The sequence below is a fragment of the Procambarus clarkii genome, chromosome 78 (assembly GCF_040958095.1).
Source record: "Procambarus clarkii isolate CNS0578487 chromosome 78, FALCON_Pclarkii_2.0, whole genome shotgun sequence".
NCBI classification, from domain to species: Eukaryota; Metazoa; Arthropoda; class Malacostraca; order Decapoda; family Cambaridae; genus Procambarus; species Procambarus clarkii.
Genome location: NC_091227.1, coordinates 9,052,520 through 9,072,519, shown reverse-complemented (window position 1 = coordinate 9,072,519; position 20,000 = coordinate 9,052,520). Strand labels below are relative to the sequence as shown.

At 50.7% G+C, this 20,000-nt stretch overlaps 3 protein-coding genes across 3 annotated transcripts in view; 2 read left to right on the top strand and 1 right to left on the bottom strand.

Annotated features, from left to right (window-relative positions):
- The window catches only part of LOC123746157 (leucine-rich repeat neuronal protein 2), a 581,329-nt gene that overhangs the window by 89,464 nt on the left and 471,865 nt on the right, over window positions 1–20,000 (top strand). The gene's annotated exons all lie outside the window — the stretch shown is intronic.
- LOC123745962 (uncharacterized) lies at window positions 265–732 on the bottom strand. The gene has a single exon (XM_045727069.1). It carries the CDS (start codon window positions 730–732, stop codon window positions 265–267), a length of 468 nt encoding a protein of 155 aa, XP_045583025.1.
- LOC138357446 (streptococcal hemagglutinin-like) overlaps window positions 9,803–20,000 on the top strand; it is a 21,255-nt gene continuing 11,057 nt past the window's right edge. Inside the window, exon 1 of the mRNA XM_069314299.1 lies at window positions 9,803–9,896. Within this exon, the coding sequence (XP_069170400.1) occupies window positions 9,803–9,896 (94 nt within the window). The remainder of the gene's footprint in view (window positions 9,897–20,000) is intronic.

Below are 20,000 nucleotides of genomic sequence, written 5' to 3'. Positions count from 1 at the left end.
CCCTCCAGGTAACACGTCAACAGGGTCAACACCCTCCAGGTAACACGTCAACAGGGTCAACACCCTCCAGGTAACACGTCAACAGGGTCAACACCCTCCAGGTAACACGTCAACAGGGTCAACACCCTCCAGGTAACACGTCAACAGGGTCAACACCCTCCAGGTAACACGTCAACAGGGTCAACACCCTCCAGGTAACACGTCAACAGGGTCAACACCCTCCAGGTAACACGTCAACAGGGTCAACACCCTCCAGGTAACACGTCAATATGGTGCCGAGGGGGAGGACTGGTGGCATCCGTCGGGCCGAGGGGGAAGACTGGTGGCGTCCGTCGGGCCGAGGGGGAGGACTGGTGACGTCCGTCGGGCCGAGGGGGAGGACGGGTGGCGTCCGTCGGGCGGAGGGGGAAGACTGGTGGCGTCCGTCGGGCCGAGGCGGAAGACTGGTGGCGTCCGTCGGGCCGAGGGGGAAGACTGGTGGCGTCCGTCGGGCCGAGGCGGAAGACTGGTGGCGTCCGTCGGGCCGAGGCGGAAGACTGGTGGCGTCCGTCGGGCCGAGGGGGAGGACTGGTGACGTCCGTCGGGCCGAGGGGGAGGACTGGTGGCATCCGTCGGGCCGAGGCGGAAGACTGGTGGCGTCCGTCGGGCCGAGGCGGAAGACTGGTGGCGTCCGTCGGGCCGAGGGGGAGGACTGGTGACGTCCGTCGGGCCGAGGGGGAGGACTGGTGGCATCCGTGAGTGAAAAAGTGTGATATTCGTTACACATATTTCACTACACTTCGTGTCACATCTCTGTATTTTTCGTGTCCAAGTGGGCGAGCGATGAGCTCCTCAGGTAAGCGCGCTGTAGTCTGATTAATTCGAATTCATTAGCGTTAATTCCGGATCGTTCAGATATAATTAGGTTCTTTGTTAATCCGAAGCCATTACCGCTGAGCACGACTTTCAGTTCAGGTATTGGCAATCCTGCTAAAGTTAATGTAAATCTCTGCAGGGGATTAATACAAATTCCAGCGTGTTAACGCCATTAATCCGCTTTGGAGATTAATCCGGCAAGTCCTTGCTTTAATGCAGATTTCGTCGTTCCAGCCTTGCAGAATGTGCGTCTGGGGACGTTTAGATTTCTTGAGACACTTGTTGGAGGGATTGTGAGGAGGGGAGGGAGGGGGTGATGAAGGGGTGGAGCTAAGGGGAAGTGAGGGGGAGGGGGAAGGAAAAATGTGGTAGAAGAGGCTAATTAATGTTGCTAAGGGGGAGCAGGACGTGACTTTTCGAGTTTGTGTTTGCTCCTAGGAGGTCCTCCTCCGAGGTCCTCCTCCGCTACCTTCCCTAGTTAGTTCCCTGATGTGACTGTGAAGTTACTGATGTTCCCTTCCCTACCAAGCATGAGCCAGGTGCTCCCGTCTCTTCTGCTTGAATTCTCAACTTTTATCTCAAGTGACCGTCTGTACCCACTATCTGGAGGTCCTCAGCCCGTGTCTACCTGAAAGTTTACAGCCTGTTGCCAAGTTCAAGAACGTTTATTCGGACAATTAAATGCATCTCAAAGGGATAGAGTAACTTAGGTATTTCTACCCTCTACCTGGTGGTCCACAGCCCGTCTCTACCACAACATGGTGGTCCACAGCCCGTCTCTACCACAACATGGTGGTCCACAGCCCGTCTCTACCACAACATGGTGGTCCACAGCCCGTCTCTACCACAACATGGTGGTCCACAGCCCGTCTCTACCACAACATGGTGGTCCACAGCCCGTCTCTACCACAACATGGTGGTCCACAGCCCGTCTCTACCACAACATGGTGGTCCACAGCCCGTCTCTACCACAACATGGTGGTCCACAGCCCGTCTCTACCACAACATGGTGGTCCACAGCCCGTCTCTACTACAACATGGTGGTCCACAGCCCGTCTCTACCACAACATGGTGGTCCACAGCCCGTCTCTACCACAACATGGTGGTCCACAGCCCGTCTCTACCACAACATGGTGGTCCACAGCTCGTCTCTACCACAACATGGTGGTCCACAGCCCGTCTCTACCACAACATGGTGGTCCACAGCTCGTCTCTACCATAACATGGTGGTCCACAGCCCGTCTCTACCACAACATGGTAGTCCACAGTCTCAACTCCAGACCCTGACCCGAGGGCTGGAGGCGCTCTGGCCAGCTTGGGGATGAAATATTAACCCTCTGGCTGCTCGCAGATTCCGGCCCCGCCTGCTGCGATAATCCATGATGGCCGAGCAGCTCGGGGTAAAGCCCCAGCCTCCATTACCCTAGGCGTCCGAGGTTTCACAAATCCTTATACTCTGTGATGCTGCAAATTGTCGATTATTGCAAGCCCTGGAATGTTGACGCTGATGCCAGCTGGGTTGATGGTGTTGTGTTGGTGATGGAGTGATGGAGTGATGGAGAGTGTTGTGGTGAGCACTGTGTCAGAGGCGGCGTTGCAAGGGTTGTTGCAACTTGTCTGATGCATGCAAGGTGCTAAATGGACTACAATATAACTTAAAATAGAGGGAATTGTCAGAGAGGAAAGCGCCAAGTCGTCACGATTATATAGCACTGGGAAGGGATTAGGATAAGAATTTGGGATGGGACGGTTATCTTGAGATGATTTCGGGGCTTTTTTAGTGTCCCCGCGGCCCGGTCCTCGACCAGGCCTCCACCCCCCCCCAGGAAGCAGCCCGTGACAGCTGACTAACACCCAGGTACCTATTTGACTGCTAGGTAACAGGGGCATAGGGTGAAAGAAACTCTGCCCATTGTTTCTCGCCGGCGCCTGGGATCGAACCCAGGACCACAGGATCACCAGTCCAGTGTGCGGTCCGCTCGGCCGACCGGCCCCCGGCCTAGTGATTATCTCGATTGCAAGTTAATATGAATGAATAATCAGAAATGAGTGACTATGAATTTGAATGAGCTCCTTAAATCAGTCATACGATTGTTAGAACAAGAGTGATTAATGGGAATTATTATGAAGTATATAAGGGAGGAGGACTCTGTCTTGAGGCTGTTCTCAAGATCAATGTCTTCGCTGCTCGGTGTCTGGCCAGGCCTGTTTGTTGCTGGACTGGTCAACCAGGCTGTTAGACGCCGCTGCTCGCAGTCTGACGTATGAGTCACAGCCTGGTTGATCAGGTATCCTTTGGAGGTGTTTGTCAAGTTCTCTCTTGAACACTGTGAGGGGTCGGCCAGTTATGTCCCTTGTGTGTAGTGGAAACGTGTTGAACAGTCTCGGGCCTCTGATGTTGATAGTTCTCTCTCAGAGTACCTGTTGCACCTCTGCTCTTCAACGGGGGTATTCTGCACATCCTGCCATGTCTTCTGGACTCATGTGATGTTATTTCTGTGTGCAGGTTTGGGACCAGCCCCTCTACTATTTTCCATGTGTAAATTATTATGTATCTCTCCCGCCTGCGCTCAATGGAATACAGATTTAGGCTCTTTAGTCGGTCCCAATAATATAGTTGTTTTACTAAGTGGATTCTAGCAGTAAAGGATCTCTGCACGCTCTCCAGGTCAGCAATTTCTCCAGCTTTGAAGGGGGCTGTCATTGTGAGCACATGTTCAGCCCTAGAATTGCTAAAATGAGTACGTCTCATTCTGGACGTGTTTTGGAGGGGGACTAACACACACAGCTCCTGCTAGCTTCTGTTGCTAGCAGGAATGGATCTGGACTACTAATTATGGGAGACTTCAACCATGGGAAGATAGATTGGAAGAACAGAGACCCGCATGGAGGACCAGAAACATGGAGAGCTAAGCTGCTGGACGTGGCAACAAGAAACTTTCTAAGCCAGCATTCCAAAGAGCCAACAAGAATGAGAGGAGAAGATGAACCAGCAATGCTTGATTTGATATTTACCCTAAATGAATGGGATATAAGGGAAGTTAAGATGGAAGCGCCCTTGGGAATGAGTGACCACAGTGTATTGAACTTTGAGTACCTGGTAGAGCTAGGACTTATCTCCCCCCAAAAAGAACTAGGAATCAAAAGGCTGGCATACCGAAAGGGGAATTATGAACAGATGAGAAGTTTCCTAAGTGAAATACCTTGGGACACAGACCTCAGAGACAAGTCTGTACAGGGTATGATGGACTATGTTACCCAAAAGTGTCAGGAGGCAGTAAACAGGTTCATCCCGGCCCAAAGGGAAAAATCCGAGAAGCAACAAAAGAATCCATGGTATAATAGGGCATGTATGGAAGCGAAGAAACTGAACAAGAAGGCGTGGAGGAACTTCCGGAATAACAGAACACCAGAAAGCAGGGAGAGATACCAGAGAACCAGGAATGAGTACGTCAGGGTGAGAAGAGAAGCAGAGAAAATTTTTGAAAATGATATAGCAAACAAAGCCAAGACCGAACCAAAGCTACTCCACAGTCACATCAGAAGGAAAACAACAGTGAAAGAACAGGTATTGAAACTTAGAACAGGCGAGGACAGGTATACAGAGAATGACAGAGAGGTGTGTGAGGAACTCAACAAGAGGTTCCAGGAGGTCTTCACAATAGAACAGGGTGAGGTCACTGTGCTAGGAGAAAGGGAGGTAAACCAGGCGGCCTTGGAGGAGTTCGAAATTACGAGAGAGGAGGTCAAGAGACACCTGCTGGATCTGGATGTTAGAAAGGCGGTTGGTCCAGATGGGATCTCACCATGGGTACTGAAAGAGTGTGCAGAGGCACTTTGCTTGCCACTCTCCATAGTGTATAGTAAATCACTAGAGACGGGAGACCTACCAGAAATATGGAAGACGGCGAATGTGGTCCCAATATACAAAAAGGGCGACAGACAAGAGGCACTGAACTACAGGCCAGTGTCCTTGACTTGTATACCATGCAAGGTGATGGAGAAGATCGTGAGAAAAAACCTGGTAACACATCTGGAGAGAAGGGACTTCGTGACAAATCGCCAACATGGATTCAGGGAGGGTAAATCTTGCCTTACAGGCTTGATAGAATTCTACGATCAGGTGACACAGATTAAGCAAGAAAGAGAGGGCTGGGCGGACTGCATTTTCTTGGATTGTCGGAAAGCCTTTGACACAGTACCGCATAAGAGGCTGGTACATAAGCTGGAGAGACAGGCAGGTGTAGCTGGTAAGGTGCTCCAGTGGATAAGGGAGTATCTAAGCAATAGGAAGCAGAGAGTTACGGTGAGGGGTGAGACCTCCGATTGGCGTGAAGTCACCAGTGGAGTCCCACAGGGCTCTGTACTCGGTCCTATCTTGTTTCTGATATATGTAAATGATCTCCCGGAGGGTATCGATTCATTTCTCTCAATGTTTGCGGACGATGCTAAAATTATGAGAAGGATTAAAACAGAAGAGGACTGTTTGAGGCTTCAAGAAGACCTAGACAAGCTGAAGGAATGGTCGAACAAATGGTTGTTAGAGTTTAACCCAACCAAATGTAATGTAATGAAGATAGGTGTAGGGAGCAGGAGGCCAGATACAAGGTATCATCTGGGAGAGGAAATTCTTCAGGAGTCAGAGAAGGAAAAAGACTTGGGGGTTGATATCACGCCAGACCTGTCTCCTGCAGCACATATCAAGCGGATAACATCAGCGGCATATGCCAGGCTGGCCAACATACGAACGGCATTCAGAAACTTGTGTAAAGAATCATTCAGAACTTTGTATACCACATATGTCAGGCCAATCCTGGAGTATGCAGCCCCAGCATGGAGTCCATATCTAGTCAAGGATAAGACTAAACTGGAAAAGGTTCAAAGGTTTGCCACCAGACTAGTACCCGAGCTGAGAGGTATGAGCTACGAGGAGAGACTACGGGAATTAAACCTCACTTCGCTGGAAGACAGAAGAGTTAGGGGGGACATGATCACCACATTCAAGATTCTGAAGGGGATTGATAGGGTAGATAAAGACTGTCTATTTAACACAAGGGGAACACGCACAAGGGGACACAGGTGGAAACTGAGTGCCCAAATGAGCCACAGAGATATTAGAAAGAACTTTTTTAGTGTCAGAGTGGTTGACAAATGGAATGCATTAGGGGGTGATGTGGTGGAGGCTGACTCCATACACAGTTTCAAGTGTAGATATGACAGAGCCCGATAGGCTCAGGAATCTGTACACCTGTTGATTGACGGTTGAGAGGCGGGACCAAAGAGCCAGAGCTCAACCCCCGCAAACACAACTAGGTGAGTACAACTAGGTGAGTACACACACACACACACACACACACACACACACACACACACACACACACACACACACACACACACACACACACACACACAAACACACACACCTCGTAGCCTCGTAGCCCTAGCCTTGGGGGCCTCGTAGCCTGGTGGATAGCGCGCAGGACTCGTAATTCTGTGGCGCGGGTTCGATTCCCGCACGAGGCAGAAACAAATGGGCAAAGTTTCTTTCACCCTAAGTGCCCCTGTTACCTAGCAGTAAATAGGTACCTGGGAGTTAGTCAGCTGTTAGTCAGCTGGGGGGTGTGTGTGGTGTGGGAAAAAAAAAAAAAGTTAGTAAACAGTTGATTGACAGTTGAGAGGCGGGCCGAAAGAGCAAAGCTCAACCCCCGCAAAAACACAACTAGTAAACACAACTAGTAAACACACACACACACACACACACACACACACACACACACACACGCACGCACGCACGCACGCACGCGCGTGAATCATACGGATGTAAGAAAACGGTTATCAAAGAGAAGTGAGGAAGTGGTATATGCTGAAACCGTGGACATCTTCAAAATAAAACTAGATAGGTTTCTTCAAGAAGTGCCGGACCAACCGGGCTGTGGTGGGCCTGCGGGCCGCTCAAAGCAACAGCCTGGTGGACCAAACTCTCACAAGTCAAGCCTGGCCTCGGGCCGGGCTTGGGAAGTAGGAGAACTCCCAGAACCCCATCAATCAGGTATCAACCAGGTATGTTCATATACATAGTTTCATGGGTAGGCTTGAGGAGATGCAAGGAGGCCGGGACAAAAACAGTTTGGCAGTATTTCCTTTTACCAAATGGCACTGTTCACCTAGTACCTGGGAGTTAGACAGTTGTTGTGATTTGCATCTTGCATCCTGGGGGATGTGCATGTGGGTGTCATTTATAGATGTGAGAGAAAATAGGTCGGGAGTCATTACATTAGACAGTCGACGGTAGAAGAGTTAACAGCTTAATCCTGTTTTTTTTTTTTTTTACTGTCAGAGTGGTTAACGGATGGAATGCATTAGGAAGTGATGTGGTGGAGGCTGACTCCATACACAGTTTCAAGTGTAGATATGATAGAGCCCAGTAGGCTCAGGAACCTGTACACCAGTTGATTGACAGTTGAGAGGCGGGACCAAAGAGCCAGAGCTCAACCCCCGCAAGCACAACTAGGTGAGACACATCCTGTCGCTTTCACTAGGTCATCCACTTTCTTTACTTTCTTCACGTCTCTAATATTACTGACTTCCTCTCCAAGCTGGAGAAATTGCTGACCTGGAGAGCGTGCAGAGATCCTTTACTGCTAGAATCCACTCAGGAAAACATCTAAATTACTGGGACCGACTAAAGAGCCTAAATCTGTATTCTCTTCAGCGCAGGCGGAAGAGATACATAATAATTTACACATTGAAAATATTAGAGGGGCTGGTCCCAAACCTGCACACAGAAATAACACCACATGAGACCAGAAGACATGGCAGGATGTGCAGAATACCCCCGTTGAAAAGCAGAGGTGCAACAGGTACTCTGAGAGAGAACTCTATCAACATCAGAGGCCCAAGACTGTTCAATACGCTTCCACTACACATAAGGGGCATAACTGGCCGATCCCTCACAGTGTTCAAGAGAGAACTGGATAAACACCTCCAAAGGATACCTGACCAACCAGGCTGTGACTCATGCGTCAGGCTGCGAGCAGCCGCGCCCAACAGCCTGGTTGACCACTCCAGCAACCAGGAGGCCTGGTCGACGACCGGGCCGCGGGGACGCTAAGCCCCGGAAGCACCTCAAGGTAACCTCCTCTCCCCCCCCTTCTCTCCCCTCCCCCCCCCTTCTCTCTCCCCTCCCCCCCCTTCTCTCTCCCCTCCCCCCCCCTTCTCTCTCCCCTCCCCCCCCCCTTCTCTCTCTCCTCCCCCCCCCCTTCTCTCTCCCCTCCCCCCCTTCTCTCTCCCCTCCCCCCTTCTCTCTCCCCTCCCCCCATTCTCTCTCCCCTCCCCCCCTTCTCTCTCCCCTCCCCCCCCTTCTCTCTCCCCTCCCCCCCCTTCTCTCTCCCCTCCCCCCCTTCTCTCTCCCCTCCCCCCCTTCTCTCTCCCCTCCCCCCCCTTCTCTCTCCCCTCCCCCCCTTCTCTCTCCCCTCCCCCCCCTTCTCTCCCCCCTTCTCTCTCCCCTCCCCCCCCTTCTCTCCCCCCTCCCCCCTTCTCTCCCCCCCTCCCCCTCCCCTCCCCCCCTCCCCCCTCTTCCCTTTGTTTACCGAGTCGACTGCAGGAGGACGGGCTAATTGCACGTGATTGCGAACCTTTGATGGGGAGGCTCAAATCACTTTAGTTTGTTGGTTTGCTCAGTATGTTGCTACCGGCCACACGCTCCTGGCTTCCGCTCCCCCCCCCCCTTCCCCCCTCTCCGTCTTCACCCCCTTCCCCTTCTCTACCTTCCTCCCCCCCCCTCCCTCCTCCTCCACTCTCCCCTTCCTATTCCCTTCCCCTTACTATCTTTCCTTTTCCCGCCTCCTTCTGTTGGGCTCCTCCACTCTCCCCTTCCTATTCCCTTCCCCTTACTATCTTTCCTTTTCCCGCCTCCTTCTGTTGGGTAAGACTTTCCACCTTCTCTGCGGGCATTCATTATTCCTTCCCTCCTTTTCCACGACCCCTTATTCATCTTGTTCCTTCTCTCTCTCTCTCTCCCCTCCATTCTCTTTTCCCCTCTCCCCCTTCCTCTGCTCCTATTTTATAAGCTGTTCCCTTCAACCCGTGTTTCTACCCCATCTCTTCCTTCTGACTATCGCTACCAGGTCAAGGTAGGTTTTCCCCTCACTTTACAATTTCTGCTTTCCACACACTTTATCCCTCCCTTCCTTTTCTACCCACTTCCCCTCCATTCCTTTCCTCCCCACTTCCCCTCTCCTTCCTTCCCCTCCCTTCCTTCCCTCCCCACTTCCCCTCCCCTCTTCTTCCCTCCTCATCCCCGACAATATACGTCCTCTCCCGTTTCCTCTTCACCGTCCAGGGTTCTGGGGCTCTGCTCACTGTGCCGGCCGTGGTGTCACTGTCCATCTTGGTCAGCTCACACTGTCTACACGTATTAGTGTTTCGTAGTGTGGTCATTTTCCCAGTGATGTGGCGAGGCTGAGACGCATCCTAAGTGTTGGCCGCCCCCCGCACTCTGTGATGCTGACTGGACCCTCTCTTCCAGAGCCTGGTTCCAGGGCTTGGCTCCAGGGCCTGGTTCCAGGGCTTGGCTCCAGAGCCTGGTTCCAGGGCTTGGCTCCAGAGCCTGGCTCCAGAGCCTGGTTCCAGAGCCTGGTTCCAGAGCCTGATTCCAGAGCCTGGTTCCAGGGCCTGGTTCCAGAGCCTGGTTCCAGGGCCTGGCTCCAGAGCCTGGCTCTAGAACCTGGTTCCAGAGCCTGGTTCCAGAGCCTGGCTCCAGAGCCTGGCTCCAGAGCCTGGTTCCAGAGCCTGGTTCCAGAGCCTGGTTCCAGAGCCTGGTTCCAGAGCCTGGTTCCAGGGCTGGAAGGCAGGCAGACCGAGACAGTGGAAGACTTAGCAAAGGAGATGGGATAAGACTGGAGGTGCTGGGCAAGGTGTTTCTCCATTTCTCCATGAGGGAGATATAATGGAACCCAATGAGAAGGCAGAGATGATGATTAACCTTGACGATGCAAGAAAGAGGAGAGGGAGGGGTGAGGGTAGTGAGGGAGAAGGAGAAGGTAAGGAATAGCGGCGAGAGACCTTCAAGACGCAGGATTAGTCACACTCTGTGGTAGAGGCTGTGCCCGAGGCCTTCCTTCACTCCTGCCTAGCTGTACAGATAAGTTAGGATGACATAGTGGTGTTCTGAATCAGGTTGGGCTACCGTTACCTGTGGCAGGTGGCTACCGTTACCTGTGGCAGGTGGCTACCGTTACCTGTGGCAGGTGGCTACCGTTACCTGTGGCAGGTGGCTACCGTTACCTGTGGCAGGTGGCTACCGTTACCTGTGGCAGGTGGCTACCGTTACCTGTGGCAGGTGGCTACCGTTACCTGTGGCAGGTGGCTACCGTTACCTGTGGCAGGTGGCTACCGTTACCTGTGGCAGGTGGGTACCGTTGCCTGTGGCTGGTGGCTACCGTTACCTGTGGCTGGTGGCTACCGTTACCTGTGGCTGGTGGCTACCGTTACCTGTGGCTGGTGGCTACCGTTACCTGTGGCAGGTGGCTACCGTTACCTGTGGCAGGTGGCTACCGTTACCTGTGGCAGGTGGCTACCGTTACCTGTGGCAGGTGGCTACCGTTACCTGTGGCAGGTGGCTACCGTTACCTGTGGCAGGTGGCTACCGTTACCTGTGGCAGGTGGCTACCGTTACCTGTGGCTAGTGGCTACCGTTACCTGTGGCAGGTGGCTACCGTTACCTGTGGCAGGTGGCTACCGTTGCCTGTGGCAGGTGGTTACCGTTGCCTGTGGCAGGTTGCTACCGTTACCTGTGGCAGGTGGCTACCGTTACCTGTGGCAGGTGGCTACCGTTACCTGTGGCAGGTGGCTACCGTTACCTGTGGCAGGTGGCTACCGTTACCTGTGGCAGGTGGCTACCGTTACCTGTGGCAGGTGGCTACCGTTGCCTGTGACAGGTGGCTACCGTTACCTGTGGCAGGTGGCTACCGTTGCCTGTGGCAGGTGGCTACCGTTGCCTGTGGCAGGTGGCTACCGTTGCCTGTGGCAGGTGGCTACCGTTGCCTGTGACAGGTGGCTACCGTTACCTGTGGCAGGTGGCTACCGTTGCCTGTGGCAGGTGGCTACCGTTGCCTGTGGCAGGTGGCTACCGTTGCCTGTGGCAGGTGGCTACCGTTACCTGTGGCAGGTGGCTACCGTTACCTGTGGCAGGTGGCTACCGTTACCTGTGGCAGGTGGCTACCGTTGCCTGTGACAGGTGGCTACCGTTACCTGTGGCAGGTGGCTACCGTTGCCTGTGGCAGGTGGCTACCGTTGCCTGTGGCAGGTGGCTACCGTTGCCTGTGGCAGGTGGCTACCGTTGCCTGTGACAGGTGGCTACCGTTACCTGTGGCAGGTGGCTACCGTTGCCTGTGGCAGGTGGCTACCGTTGCCTGTGGCAGGTGGCTACCGTTGCCTGTGGCAGGTGGCTACCGTTGCCTGTGGCAGGTGGCTACCGTTGCCTGTGGCAGGTGGCTACCGTTGCCTGTGGCAGGTGGCTACCGTTGCCTGTGGCAGGTGGCTACCGTTGCCTGTGACAGGTGGCTACCGTTACCTGTGGCAGGTGGCTACCGTTGCCTGTGGCAGGTGGCTACCGTTGCCTGTGGCAGGTGGCTACCGTTGCCTGTGGCAGGTGGCTACCGTTGCCTGTGACAGGTGGCTACCGTTACCTGTGGCAGGTGGCTACAAGAGACGAATCACCCAAACCTGATCACTCCACGTTTAAATTGCAAGCAGGAACTGCGTCATACATTGCAACATTCCATTATTAAACGTCCAGTCATTGGCCTCTCAGACCTGTCGGTACAAGGTACCTGGAGCTTTGTCCAGGTATCCACTCCAGTGTTCTTGAAGGATGTCCTCGATGCATCCAAAGCTTGCCAGTGGTGGCTACTAGTCACGTGTCCCTGTGTGACTGACCACCCTGCGAGATGGGCACTGAAGTATGATATAGCCAGCTCCTGATGCAAGCCTAGCAACCCTTCATATAGTGCAGATTAGCCGGATAATGTCTCATGATTTAACAGGCGTCAAAGTGAGTATTGTTTGAAGCAGTTCATTGTGATTAGCAATGGATATTAGAGTTCATATTTGCACTCCTCCGGTTTCTTAAGATTCATCTGAGAGTTATCGTGTAATGACGCTATTCAGGAGACAGTTTGATAACCTAAGATTGTTTAATAATGAGTCAGTTTATATATAGCTGGTTGTGTTTTGTGGAGGCAGGCGGTGAGGACCCCCTGTTCTGAACACTCCAGGTGTTCTGGACCCCCCTGTTCTGAACACTCCAGGTGTTCTGGACCCCCTGTTTTGAACACTCCAGGTGTTCTGGACCCCCCTGTTCTGAACACTCCAGGTGTTCTGGACCCCCTGTTCTGAACACTCCAGGTGTTCTGGACCCCCCTGTTCTGAACACTCCAGGTGTTCTGGACCCCCTGTTTTGAACACTCCAGGTGTTCTGGACCCCCTGTTTTGAACACTCCAGGTGTTCTGGACCACCCTGTTCTGAACACTCCAGGTGTTCTGCATCAGTGCAGGGGTCCAGAACAACATCCTTCCACTTACCTAGAGAACACCTCGCCTTCCTACGCCCACAGAGGCCCGACACACACACATTCAACAGGACTCCAGCAATATTTCCCGTTGCCCCCCTCCACCGGAGACCTGTAATGGAGTCGTAGGGAGACTAAAGGATGGCATCCAGCGTTATTAAGGAAGGTAGAGGCGGGGGTGAGACTCGCTCCCGCGGGGAATGACTAAGTTATGCCATTAGCTGTGAAGGGGAGGCGGAAAATCTGCAGGTGGCTGGGAGGCTGTGGGTGGAGGGAGGCGAGGAGTCCTGTTTTGTGGCAGCGGCTGTTGTGGTTATAGATTCAGCTACTCGGAACAAAAGTTCCAAAGTAGCGCGGGCTATGGTGAGCCCGTAGTGGACTTACCTGGCACAGTAGCGGGGCTGTGTTGTTGTGGCGGAAGATTAAGCCACCCAAAAGATGGCACGGGCATGAATATCCCGTAAGTGGTGGCCCTTTTGAGCAATAACCAGTATCATTAGATGATACTGGAGATCTGTGGAGGTGCGACTGCACCCTGCGTGACGGGAGATGTCTCCCGTGTGAATGTGTTGAGATGATGGCACCCAAAAGGTGGCACGGGCATGAATAGCTCGTAAGTAGTGGCCCTTTTGAGCCATTACCAGTATCAAGAGCTGATGCTGGAGATCTGTGGAGGTGCGACTGCACCCTGCGTGACGGGAGATGTCTCCCGTGGTTGTGGCGGCTGCGGGAACTCCCTTTATATGCTGGGGGATGCTTGAGGGGGGGGGGGGGATTACGGGCTATTCATGCCCGTGCCACCTCTTGGGGGGGGCTTAATCTTCATCAACCATCAATCAATCTTGAGGGGGGAGAGAATGGTGGGGTAGTAACCTTTAGCCGGCAAGATGACACAAATATTGCCAAGGAGGAAAACTTCTTCAAGACTGTTGAAGAAACTGGTCTTCAAGACAAAACTAGGCCACTAGGCTGATCATTGGGGCTGTGGAATGCGGGCTACAAACAACAATAGCCTAACAGTCAGTGGTCATCAGGAAAGTCTACCATACCTTGAGGTGCTTCCAATTCCGGGGCTTAGCGTCCCCGCGGCCCGGTCGTCGACCAGGCCTCCTGGTTGCTGGACTGATCAAAGCCTGACCTCATTCCTGACAGTGGGAACAAATGCAAGCTCCGAACCATTCACACGAGGGATATTGTGCAGGCAGGATGGTTTTTAAGTAGTTAAAATTTCTGTTGTTAATGTAATGTTAAAACACGGAGGAAGTAGAGTGTTGAAAACGTGTCTTGGGGTCGAGGTTCGCCAGACACGGCAAGGCGTCGCTTTCTAACCAGGAATGTTCCTATTGTTATTTCACGAGCAAAACAAAAACTGGAATGTTTGTTCAGAACAGTGTGTAAATGTACATTTTATTGAAAGGTTTGTGTGTGTACACTATTGGTGGCTTGTGTGTGTGTATACTGGGTAGTTTGTGTGTGTGTGTGTGTGTGTGTGTGTACTGGGTAGTTTGTGTGTGTGTGTACTGGGTAGTTTGTGTGTGTGTACACTATTGGTGGCTTGTGTGTGTGTATACTGGGTAGTTTGTGTGTGTGTATACTGGGTAGTTTGTGTGTGTGTATACTGGGTAGTTTGTGTGTGTGTGTACTGGGTAGTTTGTGTGTGTGTACTGGGTAGTTTGTGTGTGTGTGTACTGGGTAGTTTGTGTGTGTGTGTACTGGGTAGTTTGTGTGTGTGTGTACTGGGTAGTTTGTGTGTGTGTGTACTGGGTAGTTTGTGTGTGTGTGTACTGGGTAGTTTGTGTGTGTGTGTGTACTGGGTAGTTTGTGTGTGTGTGTGTACTGGGTAGTTTGTGTGTGTGTGTGTACTGGGTAGTTTGTGTGTGTGTGTGTACTGGGTAGTTTGTGTGTGTGTGTGTACTGGGTAGTTTGTGTGTGTGTGTGTACTGGGTAGTTTGTGTGTGTGTGTACTGGGTAGTTTGTGTGTGTGTGTACTGGGTAGTTTGTGTGTGTGTGTACTGGGTAGTTTGTGTGTGTGTGTACTGGGTAGTTTGTGTGTGTGTGTGTACTGGGTAGTTTGTGTGTGTGTGTGTACTGGGTAGTTTGTGTGTGTGTGTGTACTGGGTAGTTTGTGTGTGTGTGTACTGGGTAGTTTGTGTGTGTGTGTACTGGGTAGTTTGTGTGTGTGTGTGTGTACTCTGCTGGGTGGCTTATATAGGAGTGTACTCTCAACTGAGTGCCTTATATGTGTGTGTGTTTATACCGAGTAGCTTATAAATGTGTACTCTCTACAGATACACAAGGGATGCTGTAGATCAGGACACACACACACACACACACACACACACACACACACACACACACACACACACACACACACACACACACACACACTCCTGGAATGTTTCTGGTCTCCAGCATCACCTCTCAATGTCGCCGGAATTACTGAGCTGGAAAACGCGTAGAGTACCTTGGCTGGTCACATTAATTCAGGTGAACATGTAAAATACAAGGAGCGCCTGGGAGCCCAGCGCCCTCCGGAACGTGGGGCGCTGGGATATACAATATGTTCATGGAAATACCGGAATATCTGCGCCCCAAATCTACACACCAGCGCCAGAATGCGACAGAATGAGCAAGCTTGTGAGAGATTTGTTGAGCCTGAAATACAGTAGCAAAACGCTGTGTTGACAATGGGGCAATGTTGACAGCTCTCTCTTGCCTATTTATTGCCTGTCCCTACCTGTCCTCATCACAATCGACTTGAGAATGGTCCAGGACGGACCGAAACGTCGTCGTCCCTTCAACTTCTAGTGTGTGGTCTAGTCAACTTGACAATGGGGGGTCCTGCTGGGTTCAGTCTGTGGCCACCTTGTGTACGGGCCGCTGGGTGGAGGTCATTTGGGTAATTCAGGGAGTTCGAGGCACGGGCACTTTCAGGCTTCTGAGTTTACCAGTAGTTGGAATCGAGTTTACCTGTTTCTGGTGGCTGTGTGTGAATGCTTTTGCGGCGGGTAACCTCGAGGTAATGGCAAGGGGGGGGGGGGGGGGTCAGCCCGATGGTGCGGGGGGGAGGGGGTTGGTCAGCCCGATGGTGCGTGTCTGTGTGGCTTGGTGTTTCCCCTCGGGTCTTTTAAGTGCTATTCGGTCTTTTGGATGCTTTCTGTAATGCGTGTTGTGTGTTGGACCCAAAATAAAAATATATGTGGAACACTTTGCCAGTGATGAGAACCCACACTTGGGACACTTCAACCCGTTCTAGCACTTTCGTATAGTCAATATTGACTTATTAAATACGTGCATATGTGACATACTAAACATACTAGTTTACCTTGAAAAGCTTCATAGAAAACACCGACCTTACCTAACCTTCTTAGTATTTTAAGATAAGCATCTTATTGCTTCGTAATTACTATTATTACTTAACCTATTATAGGTATAGTATTTAATAAGTCAATATTGACTGTAAGAAAGTGCGAGAACGGGTTGGACACTTACATCGCATCAGGCTTGGATACCCATGTGCATGGGGAAATAGGCTGATAGGTTCCGGAAGATGAGAGGACATGTCAGCACTGTGGAGAAATGTCCCACATGTCCGACAGACCACTGGAACATTATCTAACACAGTGCACGGTAACAAACCCATTAAGATTTCAACTTAGATTCAACAGAGCAGAAGTTGTTGTTAAACACATGGAACAAAATCTTACTGAAGCGACCACACGAGTCATAAATACTCATACTCCGCCCAAGTAAAACAGAAACAAGCAACACTTATTGGGCCAACCAGAGGCTTAGGCCCCGCGCAGGAATATCCTTGCAAAAAAAAAAAAGACACTTGGGGAATGTTATCAGACATGGATCGTGCTGGTATAAGGAGGGAGAGTGAGGGAAGACGGAGGGAGGAGTGAGGTAGGAGGGGTATGGAGGGAGACGGAAGGAGGAATGATCAAGATAACGTCCTGAGCCTGAGGTTATCTTGAGATATTCACAAAGCAGCGTGGTCGAGGGGCAAGCCTTCCTGCTGACCGGCTGCTTTCCTCTGCTAGGGACGGGTAACCTGTTGGGCTAATCGCGGTCACCATTGCTAGGTATACCGCGAAATGCAACCCACAGTATTATACTAACTCTCAGGTACCTTTGTATTATTAGTTAAATAGGCATCAGGTGTTGGGGAAATTAGCCTTAACGTCTCACCCTGGTAAACTGATTATCAGTTAGTGTTTTTGTGGTGTTAGAGCAGAGTGCTTGCACTCAGCGCTAGCTCTACACTCCTAGAATTCCGTGTCTACGAGCACAGGCACTCAGTGTAGTGTGGAGAAAAAGCTTGGACACTGAGGTGCCAGAAGCACTTAAGTCAGGCGATATAGCTCCCCCTACACAAGGGAGTAAAGCACTGGCTGTGAATTATTGACCAGTCGCACTAACGTCCCATTTAATACAAGTTTTTGAGTGATCAGGAGTTAGATATCTAGTTCTGTGGAGAACAATGACCTCCACAACCCAGGTCAACATGGTTTTAGAGTGGGAAGGTCATGCCTTTAGCAGCTACTCGACCACTATGACAAAATCACTGATGTATTGTAATATAACAGAATGCTGATGTGGTATACACGAACTTTATAAAGGTATTTGATAAATGTGACCATGGAGTGATAGCACACAAACTGACGACATTAGGAATAACAGGTAATGTGGGGCGATGGCTATTCAATGTCGTAACAGAATACAACGAGTAAGAGTCAATCAAATATAATCAAGTCGATTGATACAACAGTGAAAAGTGCTGTACCTCAGAGCACAGTCCTCGCACCACTGCTTCTTTTTCTCATATCAGATACAGACAAAAATACAAGTTTCAGCTTCGCGTCATTTCTTGAGGACGATACAAAAATCAGCATGAAAATTACCTCTGTAAATGACATTGAAAAACTACATGTTGATATTAATAATAATATTTGAAATTTAGGTATAGTATGGTAATTTTAGATATATTTAGGTAGGTATTGCCCATTCGAAAATAGTCTTCCATTGGGCAGCGGAAAATAACATGATGTTTAACAGTGATAAGTTCCAGGTACTTAGGTATGGAGAAACTAAAGAACTTCACGCGAAATACTGGGTACAAGACACAATCAGAATGTAAAGGATCTGGGAATAATGATGTCTGGCGACCTAACGTTTAGGGAACATAACGAAGCAAGTATACCATTAGCCAGGACAATGATAGGGTGGATTATGAGAACCTTCAAATCCAGGAACCCCGGCACAACGCTCATACTATTACTGTCCCGCCCTGAGTACTGCGCGATACTCACTTCCCCCTTCAGAGCAGTAGAGCTCTCTGACATAGAGGGAAAACAGAGAACTACACGGCACGCATAGACACGATAAATCACCTAAATTATTGGGACCTTCTCAAAGCTCTCAAAATGGTCTATCTGGAAACGAGAAAAAAAGGTGTCACATATTACATACATGGAAAATACTGGAAGGCATATTTGGACAGTACAAAAAACTCAATGAACTATAGGGCAGCAAATACAAAATAGAGGCAGTGAGGAGTACTGTCTATCAGAGGTCCACAGCTGTTCAACACCCTCCCAGCAAGCATTAGGAATATAGCAAGAGGAAAGAGGTAGATTTCTTCAAGGGGAAAAAATAGATTTGTTCTTGAAAGAAGTGCCGGACCAAACAGGCTGTAGTGGATATATGGGCCTGCGGGCTGCTCCAAGCAACAGGCTGTTGGACCAAGCTCTTAAAAGTCGAGCCTGGCCTCGGGCCGGGCTTGGGGGAGTAGAAGAACTCCCAGAACCCCAACCAGATCACTGTTTTTGCCAATATCCCTTTTTTTCAACTGTTAACTTGAAAATCTAAATCAGTTTAGATATGACTCATTGCCTGCTGACGTTTATTTTTAATTAAAACTTGTTAACTCCAAATCAATCAAACAAACAGCGCAGTTTAGCAGTTTATACCTCGTGTGGTCTGACCACCTATCTTTTGTTTTTTGTAGTTTAAATTTATTGCAGTCTTCCTTATGTTTTGTGTACGTGTGCGGGGCTTGGGGAAGTTCTCTCTTGGTGTGTGTGTGTGCCGAGAAAAGCACACACACACACACTGGTAGGTAGATTACCTTAACAACGTAATAATAAAAAACACTGCGCCAGCGAGAAACGATGGGCAGAGTTTCTTTCACCCTATGCCCCTGTTACCTAGCAGTAAATAGGTACCTGGGAGTTAGTCAGCTGTCACGGGCTGCTTCCTGGGGGTCGAGGCCTGGTCGAGGACCGGGCCGCGGGGACACTAAAAACAAAGCCCCGAAATCAACTCAAGATAACTGAAAAAGTCCTATTGGTCCACACGAGGCAGCTGCTGTTCATATCCACGGCAGCTGCTGTTCATATCCACGGCAGCTGTTATTCATATCCACGGCAGCTGCTATTCATATCCACGGCAGCTGCTATTCATATCCACGGCAGCTGCTATTCATATCCACGGCAGCTGTTATTCATATCCACGGCAGCTGTTATTCATATCCACGGCAGCTGCTATTCATATCCACGGCAGCTGCTATTCATATCCACGGCAGCTGCTATTCATATCCACGGCAGCTGCTATTCATATCCACGGCAGCTGCTATTCATATTCACGGCAGCTGCTATTCATATCCACGGCAAAATATCTACATATCTACTTTGGAAGCAGGTGTGGACAGTGACTACCTGAGTGTGTGACATACTAGAGGGGGTAGTTACAGTCTCCGACACATGTGGTCGGCGGATTGTAGTTTTCTTGTTCATTTACATTGTATTACATTCTGATAAACAGTTTGACGCCTGACAATTTCCAAGTTAAACTTGAACGCGTCAAAAATTTTAAACAGTTTGACAGTTCATCTGCTTTGTTTGAGATTCCATCAGCATTGCTGTAAATGAATGAAGGATGGGTGTGCGTGCGTGTGTGCAAGCGCAGGAAGGGGACATACACATACGATTACGTATCTCTTCTGCCCTAACCTCTCCCCCTTATTTACTCCCCAACCATCCACAACCTGTGCTGCTTCTCCCCCAACCCTCCATTCGTTCCCCTCTTTCTCCCCCTCCCTCCCCTCCCCTCTCCAACCACCACTACGGGAAGGGGAAGAGGGGGTCAGGGGGGGGGGAGGGGAGGCGATGAAGATTTCTCAATAAACACCGTCGCATTTCTCACCAGGTATTTTTTGGTGCTAGATTTATACCGTGAATATTCCCCCACACTGTGTTCAGCCGTGATGAAGCTGCCTTCACGCGCCCACAGCACGCGACACACACACGCGACACTCGTACACACACACACACACACACACACACACACACACACACACACACACACACACACACACACACACACACACACACACACACACACACACACACACACACACAATGAGTGTGTGTGTGTGTGTGTGTGTGTGTGTGTGTGTGTGTGTGTGTGTGGTGTGTGTGTGTGTGGTGTGTGTGTGTGTGAGGGGGGATAGTGTGTTCTCGCCGGCACCCGGAATGGAACCCGGGACCACAGGATCACGCGTCCAGCGTG

Excerpts from the sequence above, each read along its gene's own strand:
- LOC123745962 (XM_045727069.1), bottom strand. The coding sequence starts at position 732 with ATGCCACCAGTCCTCCCCCTCGGCCCGACGGACGTCACCAGTCCTCCC.